We start from the raw sequence: 17,567 nt of genomic DNA on the forward strand, positions 1-17,567 counted from the left end.
AAACTGGTCTGTGGTGTTAGCAGTCAGCAGAGAGGCTGCCCTGGGGTGGGGGCAGTGAGTGGAAGAGGGGGCTTCTGTGGAATCCTGATGAGCTGTTTCTCCAGCAGTTACACAGTCGTGCTCACTTTGAGAGTTCAATGAACTGTATACTTAAGATCTGCATATTTTCTATGGTGATGGACAGGGAAGCCTGGCATGCTGCTGTCCATGGGGATGCAAAGGGTTGGGTATGACTTAGCTACTAAACAACAAATGAAATATTTGAATGAAATTTATGAAGGAAGTTCATTGGCTCCAAAATAGGAAAAGAAAGCACAAAACTGAAATTAATGTTTTATTACATAGCTACAAAATTAACATTATTTCAGACAGTCACTGCAATTTAACTCAACTCATGTGTGTGTGTATGTGTGTGCGTGTATGTGTGTGTATGTGTGGGTCGTGGATATACATGAAAATCTTTGATACGATGAGGTGTGGGGCCTTTAAAAGAGAAAGTCCTTGGTACCTAAGAAAATCTTAAAACAGCCTAGGTTTATGCCAGGAGTTCTTAAGCTTGACCCCCTGCCCCTGTGTGCAGAATGATGTACCTTTAACTGGGGAAGAGAGCCCACAGATTTTTAGCAAATTTTCAAAGTGGGTATGTAACCATCCCCCAAATGCTAAGAACACCTGGTTTTGAGGAGCCAGTGAGAAATTGGCCATGGATGTGCCTGGCATGAAATAGGTGTCATTTCCCTTATAGCTCAGTTGGTAAAGAATCTGCCTGCAATGCAGGAGACCCTGGTTCAAGTCCTGGGTTGGAAAGATCCGCTGGTGAAGGGATAGGCCACCCACTCCAGTATTCTTGGCTTCCCTTGTGGCTCAGCTGGTAGAGAATCTGCCTGCAATGTGGGAGACCTGGGTTTGATCCCTGGGTTGGGAAGATCCCCTGGAGAAGGGAAAGGCTACCCACTCCAGTATTCTGGCCTGGAGAATTCTATGGACTCTATAGTCCATACGGATTGCAAAGAGTTGGACACAGCTGAGCAACTTTTCACTTCACTTCACTTCCCTTCCCTCCCTTCAGAGTTCAGCCTTCCGAGGTTTCCACAGGACCCCTCTCAGGAGGATTTATCCTCCTGGCGGCGCTGAGGGCAGACTGCGCTGTGTTCACAGCTCTTCCCTAAGAGACCTGTGATTGCAGCAGCTGCTGGACAGCAGGACTTAGTGTCCCCGAGCTGCATGGGGACCCGTGGTTACCATGGGGATGATTGACGAGGTGGAAGTGTTCAGAGGGAGTCAGAGGGCTGCACACTCCAGTCAATCACTTCGCCACACCCATTCTCTCCTGTCCTTTGTAAACTGTGAGCATTGTGAGAAGGAATTTTGGTAAATGAAAATCTGTTTCTCCAATGTAAGATATTGTTGAAGTTGCACTAGGATCTCAATATACCGTGGCCTCGAGATGTAGATTTATAGCCAGGTTTCAGATGCTTGCATAGAACAAACAAAAGGCAAGGGTTCATTGATTTCCTAGTGTATGCCAGGAACTCCTGTACATTATCATTCCATTTTGCTCTCTAACACTCCTGGTGAGTGGTTATATTTGAATTCTCATTTTATAGATGAGGAAGTTAGATGGTTAAGTAGCTTCACCAGCACCCACAGTTAGTGTCAGGGTGAAGGCTTGAACCTGAGTCTCCGACCCCAAGTCTGGCTCTCCTTCTGACACCGTGTGTCACAGTCAGGCGAAAGGCTTTGTTCTGCCTGGATTGACTCATGAAGACGGATTCCAGACTCAGAGAGCAGCATGTGGGCAAATGCAGACACAGAAAAATTAGATTTGCAGGGATGCGAAGGGGCTAGTTATTTTGGAGTAATTCAAGTTATTGATTTTTGTAATGGAAAAGTGATTGGAGACCGGCTACCACCTGAGCGCCGCGCTGAGCGAGGCCCCGGAAAGGGAAATGTTATACACAGCTTACAAGACCTTGTGTGTGTGATGATGGCCTTCCTCCTGCCCCAGCTTCTCAGCCAACTCTTGGTAGGTGGGAATCTTGTCTTACTCATTTCCAGCACTTTCTCCCCCCACCCCAAGAGCCTGGTGCAGTGCCTCACCCTTGGCAGGTGAATGAGAAATGCTGCCCATCACGGGTTGCAGGAAGAGACAAGAATATGAAGACGTGAAATCCTCGGGCTCCTGGGGCAACAGGCCACTGAGAAGCAGCTTAGGCCAGTGTAGACAAAGGCATGTACGGGGTCACTCGGTTAAAGGGTGACCCTAGGCCATCCCCTGCACAGGGCAGCTTTCAGGCCGAGATCTTGGGGCTCTGCTCATGATCTCCACCTCGGGGGAGGGGCAAAGAGGAGAGGGCAGAGGGGACGGGGAGGGAAGGAAGGGGAGGAAGTATACATCCTGACCCCACTCAGCCCCTACCCAGTGCTCCTGCTCTGTTATTTTGAGGTGGGCAAATCCTTGTGGGGCTGACTGCTCTGCCTGGAAAGTCTGGCCCTGGGGCCCTAGAGGGTGAAATATCATGGGTGGATGGATAGATGGATGGATAAGTGGAAGGATACAGAGAAGATATGTACAGAGAGGTGACTGATGGATCAAAGGTGAGGGAGAGGGCTGCCTGGCTTGAGATGGATGCAACAGACAGTGGGGAGGCAGGTGGAATGGATGGGTACCTATCGGCCTTGTGCTCCCCAGTGCAGATCTAAATACAGGACAAGAGCTTTTTGAAGGAAAGATGCGTGTAACCCGGTCCCCAAATGAACTCTGCATTTGTAACTATGAGTGATGGTTTTGTCTCGTTGGGAAGGAGTCTTATAGGTCTAACATCGTCCCAGTTAATGACTTATGGATTGTTGTAAAATCAGGCACTGCTAGGAGTGAAGGCAGGAGGTTAAAGGACCTGGAACAGATTTCACAATAATATCTGCATTTTATCAATCTGGGCGGTGTGCGCCTTACATGCTCCATCTTGATGAAGCCTCACAAATGCTTTATGAGGTTGTTACATCTCCATTTTCAGCAGATGAAGAAACTGAATTTCAGATTCAAGCCTGAGTCCATCTGATCGCAGAATCTCAGGGTGAAGAAACAATTTTAAGGGTAGATGAGTGAAGTTAGTCAGTAAAAGAAAAACAAACACTGTATATTAATGGATATACATGGAATCTAGAAAGATGGTACTGATGAACCTACAGGGCAGCAATGGAGATGCAGACATAGAGAACAGACTACAGGCCCAGGAAGGGGAGAGGAAGGAGAGAGTGGGACGAATGGAGATAGAAGCATTGGAAATTATACACTACCATATGTAAAACAGATAGCCAGTGGGAATTTGCTGAATGACTCAGGGAACTCAAATTGGGGCTCTGTGACAACCTAGAGGGGTGGGAAGGGGTGAGAGGCAGGAAGGAGGTTCAAGAGGGAGGGAACATATGTGTACCTATGACTGATTCATGTTGATGTAATGGCAGAAACCAATGCAATATTGTAAAACAATTATCCTTCAGTTAAAAATAAGTAAATTAAAAAAGAAATTTTTAAAAAGTGGGCTGAGACAAGGAAGTATATTCAATATCTTGTAATAACCAATAATTGAAAAGAATCTGAAATGTGTGTATAATGGAATCAGTTTGCTGACACCTGAAACACTGTAATCATCTATGTGCTGTGTGTTGTGCTTATCTGAGTCTTTGCGACCCCACGAACTGTAGCCTGCCAGGCTCCTCTGTCCATGGGGATTCTCCAGGCAAGAATACTGGAGTGGATTGCCATGCCCTCCTCCAGGAGATCTTCCCAACCCAGGGATCGAACCCAGGCAGATTCCTTACTGTCTGAGCCACCAGAGAAGCCCAGAGCAGCTATACTTCCATAGCAAATTAAAAAAAATAATGTGTTAAAAAAAGGATAGATGGAAAGGAGGGAGGGACGGAGGGCTGCAGGAGTTCGGAATGCGCTCTGTAGGAAAGAATGTGGTCTTTGCAAACAGGACACCTTCTGCATTGGGTGGGGCTTTGAGACCTCCCAGCTTCCTTCTCCCTCCATCCTCCCTGTGTCTGCCCTTCAAGGCCCGGGGAACGGATAGGCAGAGGAGGTATATGCGGGATCTGCCTTCCTGCCTTCAGCCTAAGGGTGCCCCTCTGCTTGTCCCCAGGAGCAGTTGGGAAACGTTGGCTGTGCTTTTCTACCTCCCTGGGAGCTCGGCACTCAGGTGTGGGCTGGGGAAAGAGAGTGAGCCCTTGGATCTTTTGAGGAGATGCGCTGAATGATTCTAGGGGAGAGATCCTTCATGGCTGCTCTGGGTCTGGCCAGGAAGAAGGATAATGAGCTACCTTTACAGGAATTATTCTGGGCCCCTTCTGGAAGGCAGGCAGGCAGGCAGGCAGGGGTCATGAGATTCTGGGCAGAAGTGCTGGCAGGACTTCTGTCTCCACCCTCATCTCTTATGCTCCTGATGCTGTCTCCAGCTTCTCTTGTCTCAGCTGAGCAGGACTCTGCACCTACTCCCTCAGTTCCCAATCACAGTGCCTGGGTTCACCTGGTGGGCGCTCCCCCCAACTCTGATTCTGTGTCAGCATCATAGGGAGGACAAGTACTGACACCCCTATTTCTGAAAATGCTTGATACAATTTTGCTTCTGAAATAGTTCATGTTTTCTGGAGAAGGAGGCAGAGAGAGAGGCAGAGGAGCCCCAGGCAGGCGTCAGTTTCCTGGCTAGGCTGTGGTCCTCGGGAAAGTCACTGCTCCTTTTTGGGCCTCCATTTCCACATCTGAACATCACAACCTTCCCAGGTGGCTCAGCGGTAAAGAATCCGCCTGCAATGCAGGAGACGCATGAAATGATTCCTGGGTCAGGAAGATCCCCTGGGGGAGGAAATGGCAACCTGCTTCAGTATTTTTCCCTGGAGAATGCCATGAACAGAGGAGCCTGGTGGTCTACAGTCCACGGGGTCGCAGAGTTGGACGCTGCTTAGTTTACCATAGTTTGTGACCATGCTCTTGGGGAATGGCGTCGTGTGAGAACTAGGTTGAACTTCTCAGCACAGCCCAGGCCCCAGGAAGGTTGGCTCTGCTTGCTCCCGCACGGCCATTCTCGGTCCTTGAGATCTCTTCCCTGCTAAGCAGTCAGCTCCCTAGGGGAGATGTCCTTCAAATCTCCCATACGGCAGGCTCCCAGTGACCTGGGCCACGGCAGGCTGTGCCAGGAGCCACGTGAGATTTGGTATTGAATAGATCCAGGCTGCATCCTGAGCTTTGCTACTTAGTAATATTGATAACACTTCTAATTTACTGGGGGCTTACTATTAATAGGTGCCAAGCCCTATGTCAAATATTTTACATCTTCTTGTTTAATGTAGTAACTTTGTGTGGTATGCATCATCCCCATTTTACAGATGAGAAAACTTAGGCTCAGAAAAAGTTCACTGACTTCAAATGCCTTTTTCTCAGTGAGGCCCAACTGACTCCCCCTATTTAGAATGGCAGTCTGCCTATCTCAGCATTCCCAACTTGCCTTAATGCTGCTTCCTTGCTCCCCCTAACTTCTAACATATTATATACTTTATTATATTGTTTAGTGCCTGCTGTATGTCACCAGGGCTTTCAGGAATCTTGCCCGGTGATGTTCACTGATGTACATCCCAAGCCACTAGAACCACCACCTGGCACATAGTAGGTGTCCGATCAGTATATGCCGAGTGACAACTGGTTAAATAATTTGCCCAGGTGTCAGTTACTTAACTAGCCATATGACCTTGGATATCTTGTTTCTGATGCTCAGTTCCTTTGGTTGTAAAATAGAATAATATCATCTATCCCGTAGGATGGGTGTGGGGATGAACGGAGACGCACATGTACAGTTCTCAGCACAGAGCAGGCATTCTGTAAATGTTAGCTCCCTTCCCCGAGGAGGGTTCTTTCTTCTTGCTTCTCATTGTTCTCTGATGGCCTACCCTTTGGCCACTCTGCTGTTCAACAGTGGTTTCTTCAGAGGACAAGTGCTGAAGGAGGGGTTGACATTACCTATGGAGTTAACCAGCCCGTGTTCTCTCACCCTCCTCCCTCTAGGATGTGCTCGTTGCTAAGGAGACGCAACATTAGCTCCTGACAGGACGTGGCTGGGGTCTGGTCCACACCAAAGGAGTGAGACTATGGCTGACCCCGGGGAGGGAGGGAAAGGGAGGAATGTGGCTTGCCTCAAGGGCTGAGAGTCTGGCTGGGGGTGTCATTCGGGAATCTGCTGGAAAAAACCAGCTGGCTCCCTGAGAAAGAGAAGTCCTTGTCCTCCTATCTCATGTGACTCTGGAATGATGCCCAAGGGCCCTGTTTGCAGGTGGGAGTGGAACCCCTGCTTAAGTTGCTGTCCAGTGCTGGTCAAGGTGCGATGCCCAGACCCTGGGAGGGGGCCATAGCAGCCAGAGTGACACATAATCAAACTCCTGGCCCTCAGAATGGCACCTTCCCAGAGCAGGGCTGGTGGCTGAGCAGATGCTTGGAGCGGTCACATGGCTGACTGTGTGCCTGGTGAGGGGACTCCACACAGGGAATGCCATCTCTTCTTGCAGGTTGAACGAGACTGTAAGGACACTCTCAGATCCTGGGCCACCTCTAAGGAATCCTTTCCAAACCTTCTTTCCAAACCCTCCCTTGGCCCTGAGCAGCAGGAGAGATCGTGCTTTTGTGTAACCAGTCGGCTAGCTCGAATGGAGAAGGAAGAGTGCCAGCTGAGGCCATACCACCCCGATGGAGTCCTGCCTCTGCCCACCCCAACCGAGTGACCCTGGACACAGCACTCAGCATCTCTGTAAGACTGGGACAACTACAGCACCTTCCTCTGGGAACTGTATGCAGATTCAACAAGCTGATTCTTGTAAAGAGTTCAGATCTGACCCAGAAATAGCAAGCACTCACTAAATGAGGCTAGTATCGTCATTTCAGGTAGTACATTCCTGGGAAGATCAGCTTCCCTGATTGCTCAGCAGGTAAAGAATCTGCCTGCAATGCAGGAGACACAGGAGACGGGGGTTCAATCCCTAGATGGGGAAGATCCCCTGCAGAAGGAAATGGCAACCCACTCCAGTATTCTTGCCTGGGAAATCCCATGGACAGAGGAGCCTGATGGGCTAACAGTCCAGCGGGTTGCAAAGAGTTGGACACGACTGAGCGACTAATAAGAGAGATTCTTCCTGGGAAGAGGAACATCCTTGGACAGAGTAAAAATGGTATTGTTATCATTATTTGGTTTTTCTTGAAAAATGGGAAGTTCTGGCTGACCTGGCCCCTCTTCCTGCTCTGCTTAGATGAGCCCCTTCAGTGCTTCAGCTCTCTATTTGCATAATCCTTTCTAGCCCCTGCCATTATCTGTCAGCCCATGAAGGCATCTGCTATTTTTGTTATAAACTCAGGCCCAGGAGAAGCCAACAAAAATGTCAGGAGCCTGGGTGGGGCTATCATCCAAAAAAAAAAAAAAAAAAGAGAGAGAGAGACTGAATTGTTCATGCTCAGAAGGCAAAGGCTCAGATGGTAAAGAATCTGCCTGCAATGCAGGAGATGTGGGTTTGATCCCTGGGTCGGGAAGATCCCCTGCGGAAGGCATGGCTACCCACTCCAGTATTCTTGCCTGGAGAATCCCATGGACAATGGAGCCTGGTGGGCTACAGTCCATAAGTGACTAACACTTTCAGAAGGATTTGGGTGCCCAAGGGCCTCAGAGCAAGAGGAATTAGAAGGAAGAGGGACTCTGAGCCTGGCCAGTTCAGCACAGATCAGGAAAGTCCAATGCTGAGGCCCTGGGCTTGGAAGGCGCCCACCTGGCCCACTGTGGGGATGTTGTTATTTGGAGGCAGGTGAGGCTGAGTCGGTTCAGTACCTGCCTGTCCTCTGTATCTTTTCGCCTTCTGTTTCTTCCAACCCAAGCATCTTGGGGGCAGGGAACTTGACACCCTCAGAGGAGGGACTTTGTCACAGTACTCATGGGAAGGTACTCATATCACAGTACTCATGTGCTCGTCACACAGGAGGCTCTCAATAAATGATTCTGTTAGTTGCTCAGTTGTGCCCAACTCTTTGTGACCTCATGGATTGCAGCCTACCAGGCTCCTCGGTCCATGGGATTTTCCAGGCAAGGATACTGGAGTGGTTTGCCATTTCCTTCTCCTTCAATTAATGATTGTTCAATAAATACAGAAGTGAATGCAGAGTTAGCGTTCTGGTACAGTGATCCAAGAATTTAGTTAGACTTTTTAGAAAGCCCCTCTGAGTCTGAGTCCCATTGCCATCCTGTGTACTGGGCTCCTCCATCTGGCTGGTGGAAGACAATATGGGGACAGCAACCATGTCACCTTTACTCACCACTGCACTCCCAGAGCCTAGCACAGTACCTGGCACATAACAGGTGCTCAACCAATATGTGTCGAAAGACTGAATGAACAAAAGAATGAATATAATTCAGGGTATGATCTAATACCCTGGAGTCAGGATATTACAGTTGTGCTCTTAATAGCTGGAGGGATTTTGAACTCCTCTTTGTAACTCATCTGGCCCCACCCACCTAGTAGGGTAAAACCACACAAATACACCCAGTTATATGAAACTCAATGTGCAGGAATTCGAGGTTATTGCTTATAAGTCATCCTCTGAAGTCTGCTGTCACCTCAGCTCTCCTGATGTCCTTGTCAGGCTCTCACACTAGCTGTCTTAGCCCTTATTTCTCGTGCTGTGTGTGCAGGAAGTCAGTGAACACCGTTATCTTGTTATTTGCCATTGCATTTGGAACCATAGTCTCTATGGGTTTTGGGTTTTACTTATCTCACTATCATAGATCCACTTGTTCGTCTCTAAAAAAGGCAGCATCTTCAGGGGAATCGTCTGAATGGTGACAGAGCTGTCTGTTACCCCCCCTCCCCAAAACAAGATAGGGTGGTGGCAGAAGGCTCCAGCCCTGGCTTGGGGGCCAGGTGGCTCATGACCTTGGGCTGATCTTTTCCTCTCCCTGAGTTTCATTTCTAGGACCTGTTCAGATCTTTAATTCTGTGTCGACACACAGGAGAGGGCTTCCCAGATGCGGAATGATTTTTAAGTGGGTGTATGCTTTTCTGTGAGATTGTAGCTGTTTTTATTTTAAAACTTTTCATTTTAGCTCCTGTTCCAAGTGTAAAAACAACACTAGCAATGAGGAATTAATATTTTGTGATTTATGGGGCATATTATTATTATATCAGAATATGGTAGTTTTTTGTTAAATATATTTTTTTAAAGGGTTGGTGGCTTTCTTAAGAGTGATTTTATTATATCTTGGGGTGTGCCTTTTTTCCCAATCACATAAAGAATAGATCTGTGATTTATAAGGCTCTTGCACTACTGAAGCTGGTCATGAAAGTATTCTAAGGTGTTACATCATTACTAAAAGTGAGGCCTTCCGGAACTTCCAGGTTTCCAAGCATATTGCAGGAGAGATCAAACTGCAAGGTTCTTTCTGCTGCTGCTGCTGCTGCTAAGTCGCTTCAGTCGTGTCCAACTCTGTGCGACCCTATAGACGGCAGCCCACCAGGCTCCCCCGTCTCTGGGACTCTCCAGGCAAGAACACTGGAGTGGGTTGCCATTTCCTTCTCCAGTGCATGAAAGTGAAGAGTGAAAGTGAGGTCGCTCAATCGTGTCTGACTCTTAGCGACCCCATGGACTGGAGCCCACCAGGCTCCTCCGTCTATGGGATTTTCCAGGCAAGAGTACTGGAGTGGGGTGCCATTGCCTTCTCTGAGGTTCTTTCTAGAAGTTAGGATAATCTGACACTAGGTATGCCTATGTCCAGCCACATTTTCAGGGGTCTTAGAAAGGAAAAGGCCCTTAGGGATACACCAGCCCAACTCTGCTGCCATTTACATGCGGGATACTGAGGCCCAGACAGGAGAAGTGACTGCCCCAGAGCATTCCCTCCATGTCTGTCCCTTGCTCATTCCACATGCCTCACCTGGTCCAAACCCCAGTGTCTCCCAAGTGAACACTGGTGCGCAAACCCAACCATTGCTCATGCCTGGAGCAAACACTTTCTCTGTATCATGATATGCTTTCCAAGGGCCACGTGATGGAAGGGCTGCTGCTAATTCAGCATTCCAACCAGCTCTGCTTGCTTCAGACACTTTTTTTTTTTCCACCAGCTAGACACTAATATCCAGCAGAGAGTTTATTGGTATAATTTCTTCAGAAAGAGACTGGAAGACTTAGCAAGTTCAAACTTTAACATTTTTTATCAAGAGTCCCAAGTGGCCACCCTTCCCCCCACCCCCCCATCATCACCACCAACCCTGATATGGCTTTCTCTACCACAGGCACTCAGGGCCTGCAGAGCAGAAACAGCACAGGCCAGACCAGCAGGCACGGGACACACTGTCAAATCAACTGAGCAAGCAACCGCCTGGGAGCCATCTTTCTTAAGGGCAAAATAAGCCGCTCATGGCACTGGAGGATACAGAAAAGACAGGACTATCTTGATTCTTCTGAAGGAGTGAGGGAGGCTGGATGGGGTAAAAAACATGTTCTCAGAAGACATGCAAAGAAAGACTTCACAAACAACTAAAGGTGACACAAATATCAGCATCTCCCAAACTTCCCTTTTCAAAGATGGCCACCCCCGCTGTCCATTCAGAGGGAGCACGCAGCAGAATCTACTGGGTGTGGAGAAAGACAGGCAGCGGGAGAGATTTAGTTTTCCACAAAGATTGTTAGTTTTTTTTTCTTTATTGATGGAATTTAAAGTGCATATAACTGAAGGCAAAGTCCAAGGCCTAGAGAAAGAGATGAGGCCCAAGAGAGAGGCTCAGAGATTCTAAAGGCGGCAGAAGGATACCCACCTAAAAAGGCCACTTGAGCTGCAAAAAGGATGGAGTGGGGAGACAGAAAATGGGGAAAAGAGAAGGGGAATAGGGGTGGGGTGGGGGTGGGGGAAGCATTTGGGAGGAAGAAGACAAATACCAGTTCAGAAATTCAGACAAAGGTGAGCAGGAGCTAGTCTATATCCCAGGTAAGAAAACATGGGCTGACCCTAAGGTAGGAACATTAGTTTCAGGAAAGGGAGAAACAGGAAGAGCAATGGCTTCTGGCCAGGACACAGCACCCCAGGGGCCCTTCACTTGATGGCAGTAGTGGTGGGGCTTCTCCAAGCCTGTCATAGTCTTCCTTGGAGACCCCACAAAGGTCTAGGGAGATGCCCTCCAGCCAGGAGAAGGCAGGAGCTGAGAACCTCAATTTGGGGCCTCCCAGAGCTCCCCAGTGGATGGCAAGTTCCCTTTGCTACTGAACGGTGGCCAGGGCCCCACTCACCCACACAGGCCGTGCCATCCTCATTGGGCTCATAGCCCCGACTGCATCTCTTGTTGGTCCGGCACCTGTAGCTTCCGTACGTGTTGACACACACGGGCTTGTCTCGAGGGCACACGAATGGGAATTGGATGCATTCGTTGGTGTCTGAAAGGCGAGGGGAGCCGCTAACTGGGGGCTGGGGGCAGTGGGTCCTTGCTCAGGTTCTGCTTCCCCACTCCCGCCATGACCTTGGGCATGTCCCTTCTCCCTGGGCCTCAACTTGCTCAATCTTCTTGGCTGGCTCCTCCTATACTTGACCTTTACACCTTGAGGGCAATCATGTTGGCCTGGGTCTTCTTTTCTATCTCCCACAGTTTCTCTAGGTGGCCCTTCACATATGGATGATTCCAGGCCTCCTATCTTGAGCTATGACCTCTCCTTGGGGCTCCAGACTCATGAATGTCTACCATGCATCTCAGACTTACTAGGTTGAAATGGAACTCTAGATCCCCTGGCCTTCAAGCCTCTTCTGTCCCCTGTTCCTATCATCCCCAGCTCAATCAAGGCCACAATCAGTCTCTCGGCTGCCCAAGCAGACATCGGAGAGATTCCTGATTCTTCCAGTTTCCTTAATTTGCAGGCGATTTAACAACAGATCCTGTCAATTCTGGCCCATTGTACCTCTCCCATCTGACCACCTCCCTCTCACTCCTCTGCCATCAGCCTGTCCCCAGCCACCAGCAGCTCTTGCCTGGATTTCTGCAGCTGCATTCTCCCCTTCCCCCTCCCCCTCCCCACACCCCTACCCACTCCTCAGGCCTCCCGGCTTCCCCACTTCCTCCAATCCTATCTGCAATTCAGCAGCCAGGTGATTGTTAAAAATATGAACCATACCATGCCATGCTCTTGCTTAACAGCAAAGGGCCCTGAGAACAAAGTTCAGACTCCCTCCTGGGGACTCCAGATCCTCCCTGATGTGGCATCTGGCTCGTCCATCCTCTCCCAGCACTCCGGCCTCCTTCCTGTCCATTTCACACACTAAACCTTTCTCCTGCCGCATGGTCTTCGCTCCCGCTCTCCCCTCTGCTGGGCAAGCTCCTCCCTCCACTCTTTCTATGGCTGGACCCTTCCTGACCTTCAGGTCTCAGCTCAAAGGTTCTCTCCCTGCCCACGTCTTCTAGAAGAGTCTTCAGAGAGCACCTTGCTTAAACAGCTCTTAACTCATCTTGTCCAGCTCTTGGGTCACATGGCTTGTGGTAGGTCTGCCCAACTAGAATGAACACCCCTCCAGGGTAGATGCCTGACCTGCACCCCCAGCTCCCCACATAGGGTGCTGGGCAGGAGGCACTCAACTGTCTTCTGGGTGATGAAACGAAGAGGCAGCTGCACTGCAGAGGTCACAGGGTCTTCCCAGCACATGGGGAAGATGCTGGAATTTCTGGGTATGTGCACTGTCTGTTTAGAGTGGCCATGGTGGGGACATGAGGAGCGGAGGGAACTAATTTCTTCCTCAAGCCACTCTTCCAGGCATCCTCGCCACTTCTCACCTGTGGTCCTTTGCCCAGGCAGTACCCTCCATTGGAACACTTTCTCCCCACTGACTGGCAAGCTCTTCATCACCCCTCAGGTCTCAGCTCAGACCTAAACTATCTCTGGGGCACTTTCTTGGACCCTCACGAGACTGGTTTAGCACCCCACCTTTGTGCTCCTATAGCACCCCCTCCGCACAAGCCCTGCCCAGGCTGTGTGGTCAACCTGTTTCTCTGTGTGTCTGTCCCGCTGGCTCTAAGCTGCAAGAGGGCAGGGATTGTTTCGTTCACTCCACATCTCAGAGCAAACCATTCACCTGGGGCTGATGAGTGGCTGCAGAGGGGGCTTGGGAAGAATGCAGCCTGAGCATCTAAGGGCAGGTGGAGTCCTTGGCCTGATCCCTCACTGCTGGTCCTTAGGATAAAAGACATGGGGTTGAAAGTTTTCTTGGTGCTGAGCCTCTAGGCTACCCTTGCCCATTCCAGGCCTTTGAGAGGTTTTAGGAGGTCCCCGGATCCTCACAGAGCTGCCTCACAGAGTCTGGCTGTGCTGCAGTTACCTGCCCCCCAATACTGCAAAAGGCCGCGATCTCCCTTCTGAGCTGTGACCACATGCCACATCCTGGTTTGCTCCAATGCCCCCTGGCTAGCCATGCCCACTCTTGCCTGCCAGCCCCTTTGCTGGCTGCTGTGCTGGATGGAGGATGCATGCCCACCCACCGTGGCTTCCAGGAGCCAGGCCTCCCTGTGTGCTCTGCCGAGGCAGTTGTGTCTCCTCCCGGTGATTGTTCTCTCTGTATTCACGGCAGGGAAGCGCTGCCAATTCCCAGAGCTGTAGTGATTCAGCCTGCAGGCTGCTACCATCATTCCCACCTTGCCGAGTCACCTGGCGGTTGTCTTGGCATCTGAAGCCCCAGGGACAAACAACACATTCCCCTTCTCACCGCTCCCACCGCCCCTTGTCTGCAACCTGAGTCTTCCAGGGCCCAGGCTGACCCTCCCCAGCGAGATTCTGGCCTCGGCCTTGTCCTTGGTACCTGCAGGCAACTCACCCGCACAATGGCCATTTTCCTGCTGGGAGAATCCTTGGCCGCACTGCAAGATGGGCAGAAGCAGAGACACTAGTGAGTTGAGAAGATCCCATCTCAGGTCCCCTCCCAGTCACAGCCACAGAGCGGCTGTCACCCTGACCCCACAATAAAGGACAGCTGGCAGCTCGGAATCAGGGAGAGCCCCTCCTGCCAGGATTCCCTTGCCCTGGTGAAAGGAGACCCAGGGGGAAGGCCAAGAACAGCCTGAACAAACTCCTGCTCATCTCCCTCACGTGGGATCCACAGGCTTGCCCCGTGACCCCCAACAGAGTCTGTCCCTCCTATGGCATCACCTGAGACAAGCTGGGTCTCAGAAAGGCAAAGTGTAAAGAGGGCTGGACAAGGTCACTCCCCACACCCCTTTCTCTGAGAACCTTCCCCACTCGTGGGGCCGGGGTGCCTGCGAGCCAGGCCATCACCCCACCTTGGGGCAGGGCTGGCTGGATAAGAGGTGGACATCTCATCCGGAGGACTGACTCAAAGGCTTTGCAGCTGGAATTTGATTTAAGTGAGGCGAAGACAGAGGAGCCTGGTCACTCTAGGCTATGGGGGCTTCGCTAGGTCTCTGTGGAGGTCTCAGCAGCCTGGTGGCTGGGGGCGGTGGTTGGGACTCAGAACACTACACAAGACAGAAAATGTCGACTGTTGGAACTGATGAATGATGGCTGCTGGTGAGGATTACTGAGGAAGGATAATGCTCCCCCCAGAGCCAGCGCACTAAAGACAGAGGTCCATGGGCTCCTGGGGCCACCAAACTGCCATGGCTCTAGCTCATCCCGAGTGTCCCTTGCTTTTCGTGAGCTCCCCTGGAACCTCCCTGTAAGTCCCCTTGTCTGTGTGAATTTAAGTGGCTCCTATTATCTGCAATGGCGTGATCCTCTCTGGACAGGGGCCCAGGGCTCTTCCTAGGAGTCTGCAGAGGCAACAGGAGGCTGTGTCAGAGCCTTGGAAAGAATCAGAGATGAAGCAGGAGACCTGGGGCCAGTCCTTAACTCTGCTCACAAATGGCTGTGCAGTTTTGGTGGGTTCTCTTTCTTGGTCTCAGTTTACCTTCTCTGTAAAATGGGTGAAAAATGCTTGCCCTTCCAACACATTTCCAAAGAGAGGATTTCTTTGAGGAGTAGAAGAGCTGTGGGTGTGATAGTGGTGTGGAAACTACAAATGGAGGAGTCACTATGAAGCCTGCCCTTTGCTAAGAAGATTTCCATCATTCTAGAAACAAAGTCTGCAATTCCTAGGAATCCAGCTTCAGCCCGCAGGGTTGTGGGAGGGGCCTGCTTGTTTGGCTCTGAGGTCCAGATGCCTCCGCTCACCTCCAGGTTGGCTGGGTTCTGAGGTCTGTCATCATCCCGGGGATAGGGAATCTCCAGCACCGAGTTCATCTCCGAGCTGGCCACGTTCCTGCTGGCCATCTTGCCATCTGGCCATGTCACCTCCACGCTGCTGGCTTCATCCTTCCCTGTGGGAAGAAAGGAGAAATGATCAGCTGCAGAGGAGAGTGCGGGGTGGGGAGGGATTCTCTGCAAGGGTGTCATCATTCATTCGTTCACCTGATAAAAATCATGAACTGAACACTGTTCTAAGTGCTGGGGATATAGTGAACAAAGCCGACGAGATCCTGCTCCTTTAGGACAACGCCATCCAAGAGAACTTGCGCAGTGATGGTGATGTTCTCTACCTATCCGTCAGCCATGGTAGTGGCTTGCCATAGGTGGATGCTGAGCTCTGGTGTGGCACTGGCGTGATAAGGGACTGGATTTTAAATTCTATTTAAAATAGAATTATTTAACCACTAACCTAGTGGCTACCATATCAGACAGTGCGGTTCTAGAACTTACATTCTAGTGGCTAGGCCAATGGGCAGGAGGCTGTTTTGGGGGAGAGGGTTAAACCTGGTGGTAAACAGGCTGACTTTGGAGTCCTGGGTTCAAATCTTGGCTGTACCATTTACCTAGCATGTTGGGAAAGAAAGAGTGGGGGTGGGGCATCTGGGAGACCTGGGGACAATGATCAGCTTTACAGCTGATTTGCTTTTTAATATTGGGTATATTCCATTGATTTGTATTTATACTGATAGTTAAAGTCTGCAAGGGGCCGTCACTGGGAAAGTCTCTGTTTTCAGGGAGCTTCCACTCTAGTGGGGATAGATAGGCACACAGATGAACCAATAAACAATGCCAGATATTGACAAGCTCTGTGAAGAAAACAAAAATAGGATGATGAGATAAACAGGAAGTAAGAGTTATTGGGGGCATTTTCTCGTCAAGGTGATGAGGGACAGGTTCTTGGAGATAAGGTATTTGAGTTGAGCTCCATATAAAAGCTGAGGTGACAAAGGGCACAGGAGAAAGACCAATTTGAGAAGCAACAGTAAGAACTGGACATGGAACAACTGACTGGTTAGAAATTGGAAAAGGAATATGGCAATGCTGTATATTGTCAACCTGTTTATCTAACTTATATGCAGAGTACCTCATATGAAATGCTGGGCTGGATGAATCACAAGCTGGAATCAAGATTGCTGGGAGAAATATCAATAACCTCAAATATGCACATGATGTCACTCTAATGGCAGAAAGTGAAGAGGAAATAAAGAGTCTCTTGATGAGGGTAAAAGAGGAGAGTGAAAAAACTGGCTTAAACCCCAACATTCAGAAAACTAAGATCATGGAATCCAGACCGGTCACTTCATGGCAAATAGCAGAGGAAAAAGTGGAAGCAGTGACAGATTTTCTCTTTTTGGACTCCAAAATCACTGCGGACAGTGACTGCAGCCATGAAATTAAAAGACACTTGCTCCTTGGAAGAAAAGCTATAACAAACCTAGAAAGTGTATTAAAAAGCAGAGATAGCACTCTGCAGACAAAGGTCTACATAGTAAAAGCTATGGTTTTTCCAGTAGTCATGTCTAGATATGATAGCTGGACCGTAAAGAATGCCAAGCACTGAAGAATTGATGCTTTCGAATTGTGTTGGAGAAGGCTCTTGAGAGTCCCTTGGACTGCAAGGAGATCCAACCAGTCCATCCTAAAGGAAATCAACCCTGAATATTCATTGGAAGGACTGATGCTGAACTGAAGTTCTAATTCTTTGGCTACCTGATATGAAGAGCCAACTCACTGGGAAAAGACCCTGATGCTGGGAAAGATTGAAGGCAGGAGGAGAAGAGGATGGCAGAGGATGAGATGGATAGATAGCATCATCGATTCAATGGACATGAATTTGAGCCAACTCCAGGAGATAGTGAAGGACAGGTGAGCCTTCTTGTGCTGCAGTCCATGGGGTCACAAAGAATCAGACACAGCTTAGCAACTGAACAACAACAAAGCTGAAATGTTTACAGAAAATAATGGTGGTGAAATTCAGGGAATATTCATTGTGAATACATCTGCACACATCCTTAAAGCAACGTGTTACATCACTGGCAGAAAGCAGGTTGGAAAGATTTATCAGGTGTTTAGGCATCGTCAAAGCTGGCCCCGGCTTCCTGCTTAAAGCAACAGGCCTGTCACTGAGACAAGGTCAGGCTAATGGTGATGGATTGGGGTGGAGAAGAGTGGGAGCTGGGCCTCACCTGCTGGGAGAGGCCTTTCCCCAGTCAGTCACCTGGGAAAGAGGGCAGTGCTCAGTACAGGTGGGAGGGATGCTGCAGCCCTCTCA

The 17,567-nt window shown here is 49.7% G+C and overlaps 1 protein-coding gene across 4 annotated transcripts in view; it reads right to left on the reverse strand.

Moving 5' to 3' along the window:
- The window catches only part of CRTAC1 (cartilage acidic protein 1), a 172,347-nt gene that overhangs the window by 10,468 nt on the left and 144,312 nt on the right, over nucleotides 1-17,567 (reverse strand). Inside the window, exons 12-16 of one of the 4 annotated variants that reach the window (XM_043924922.1) lie at nucleotides 15,221-15,366; nucleotides 13,869-13,911; nucleotides 11,309-11,452; nucleotides 10,840-10,857; nucleotides 10,212-10,503 (exon numbers count right to left, since the gene is read on the reverse strand). In XM_043924922.1, coding sequence (XP_043780857.1) covers nucleotides 10,472-10,503; nucleotides 10,840-10,857; nucleotides 11,309-11,452; nucleotides 13,869-13,911; nucleotides 15,221-15,366 — 383 coding nt within the window. In that variant the 3' untranslated portion in view covers nucleotides 10,212-10,471. The other 3 variants (XM_043924924.1, XM_043924921.1, XM_043924925.1) reach the window with 3 other exon arrangements.

Source organism: Cervus elaphus, chromosome 15 (assembly GCF_910594005.1).
Source record: "Cervus elaphus chromosome 15, mCerEla1.1, whole genome shotgun sequence".
NCBI classification, from domain to species: Eukaryota; Metazoa; Chordata; class Mammalia; order Artiodactyla; family Cervidae; genus Cervus; species Cervus elaphus.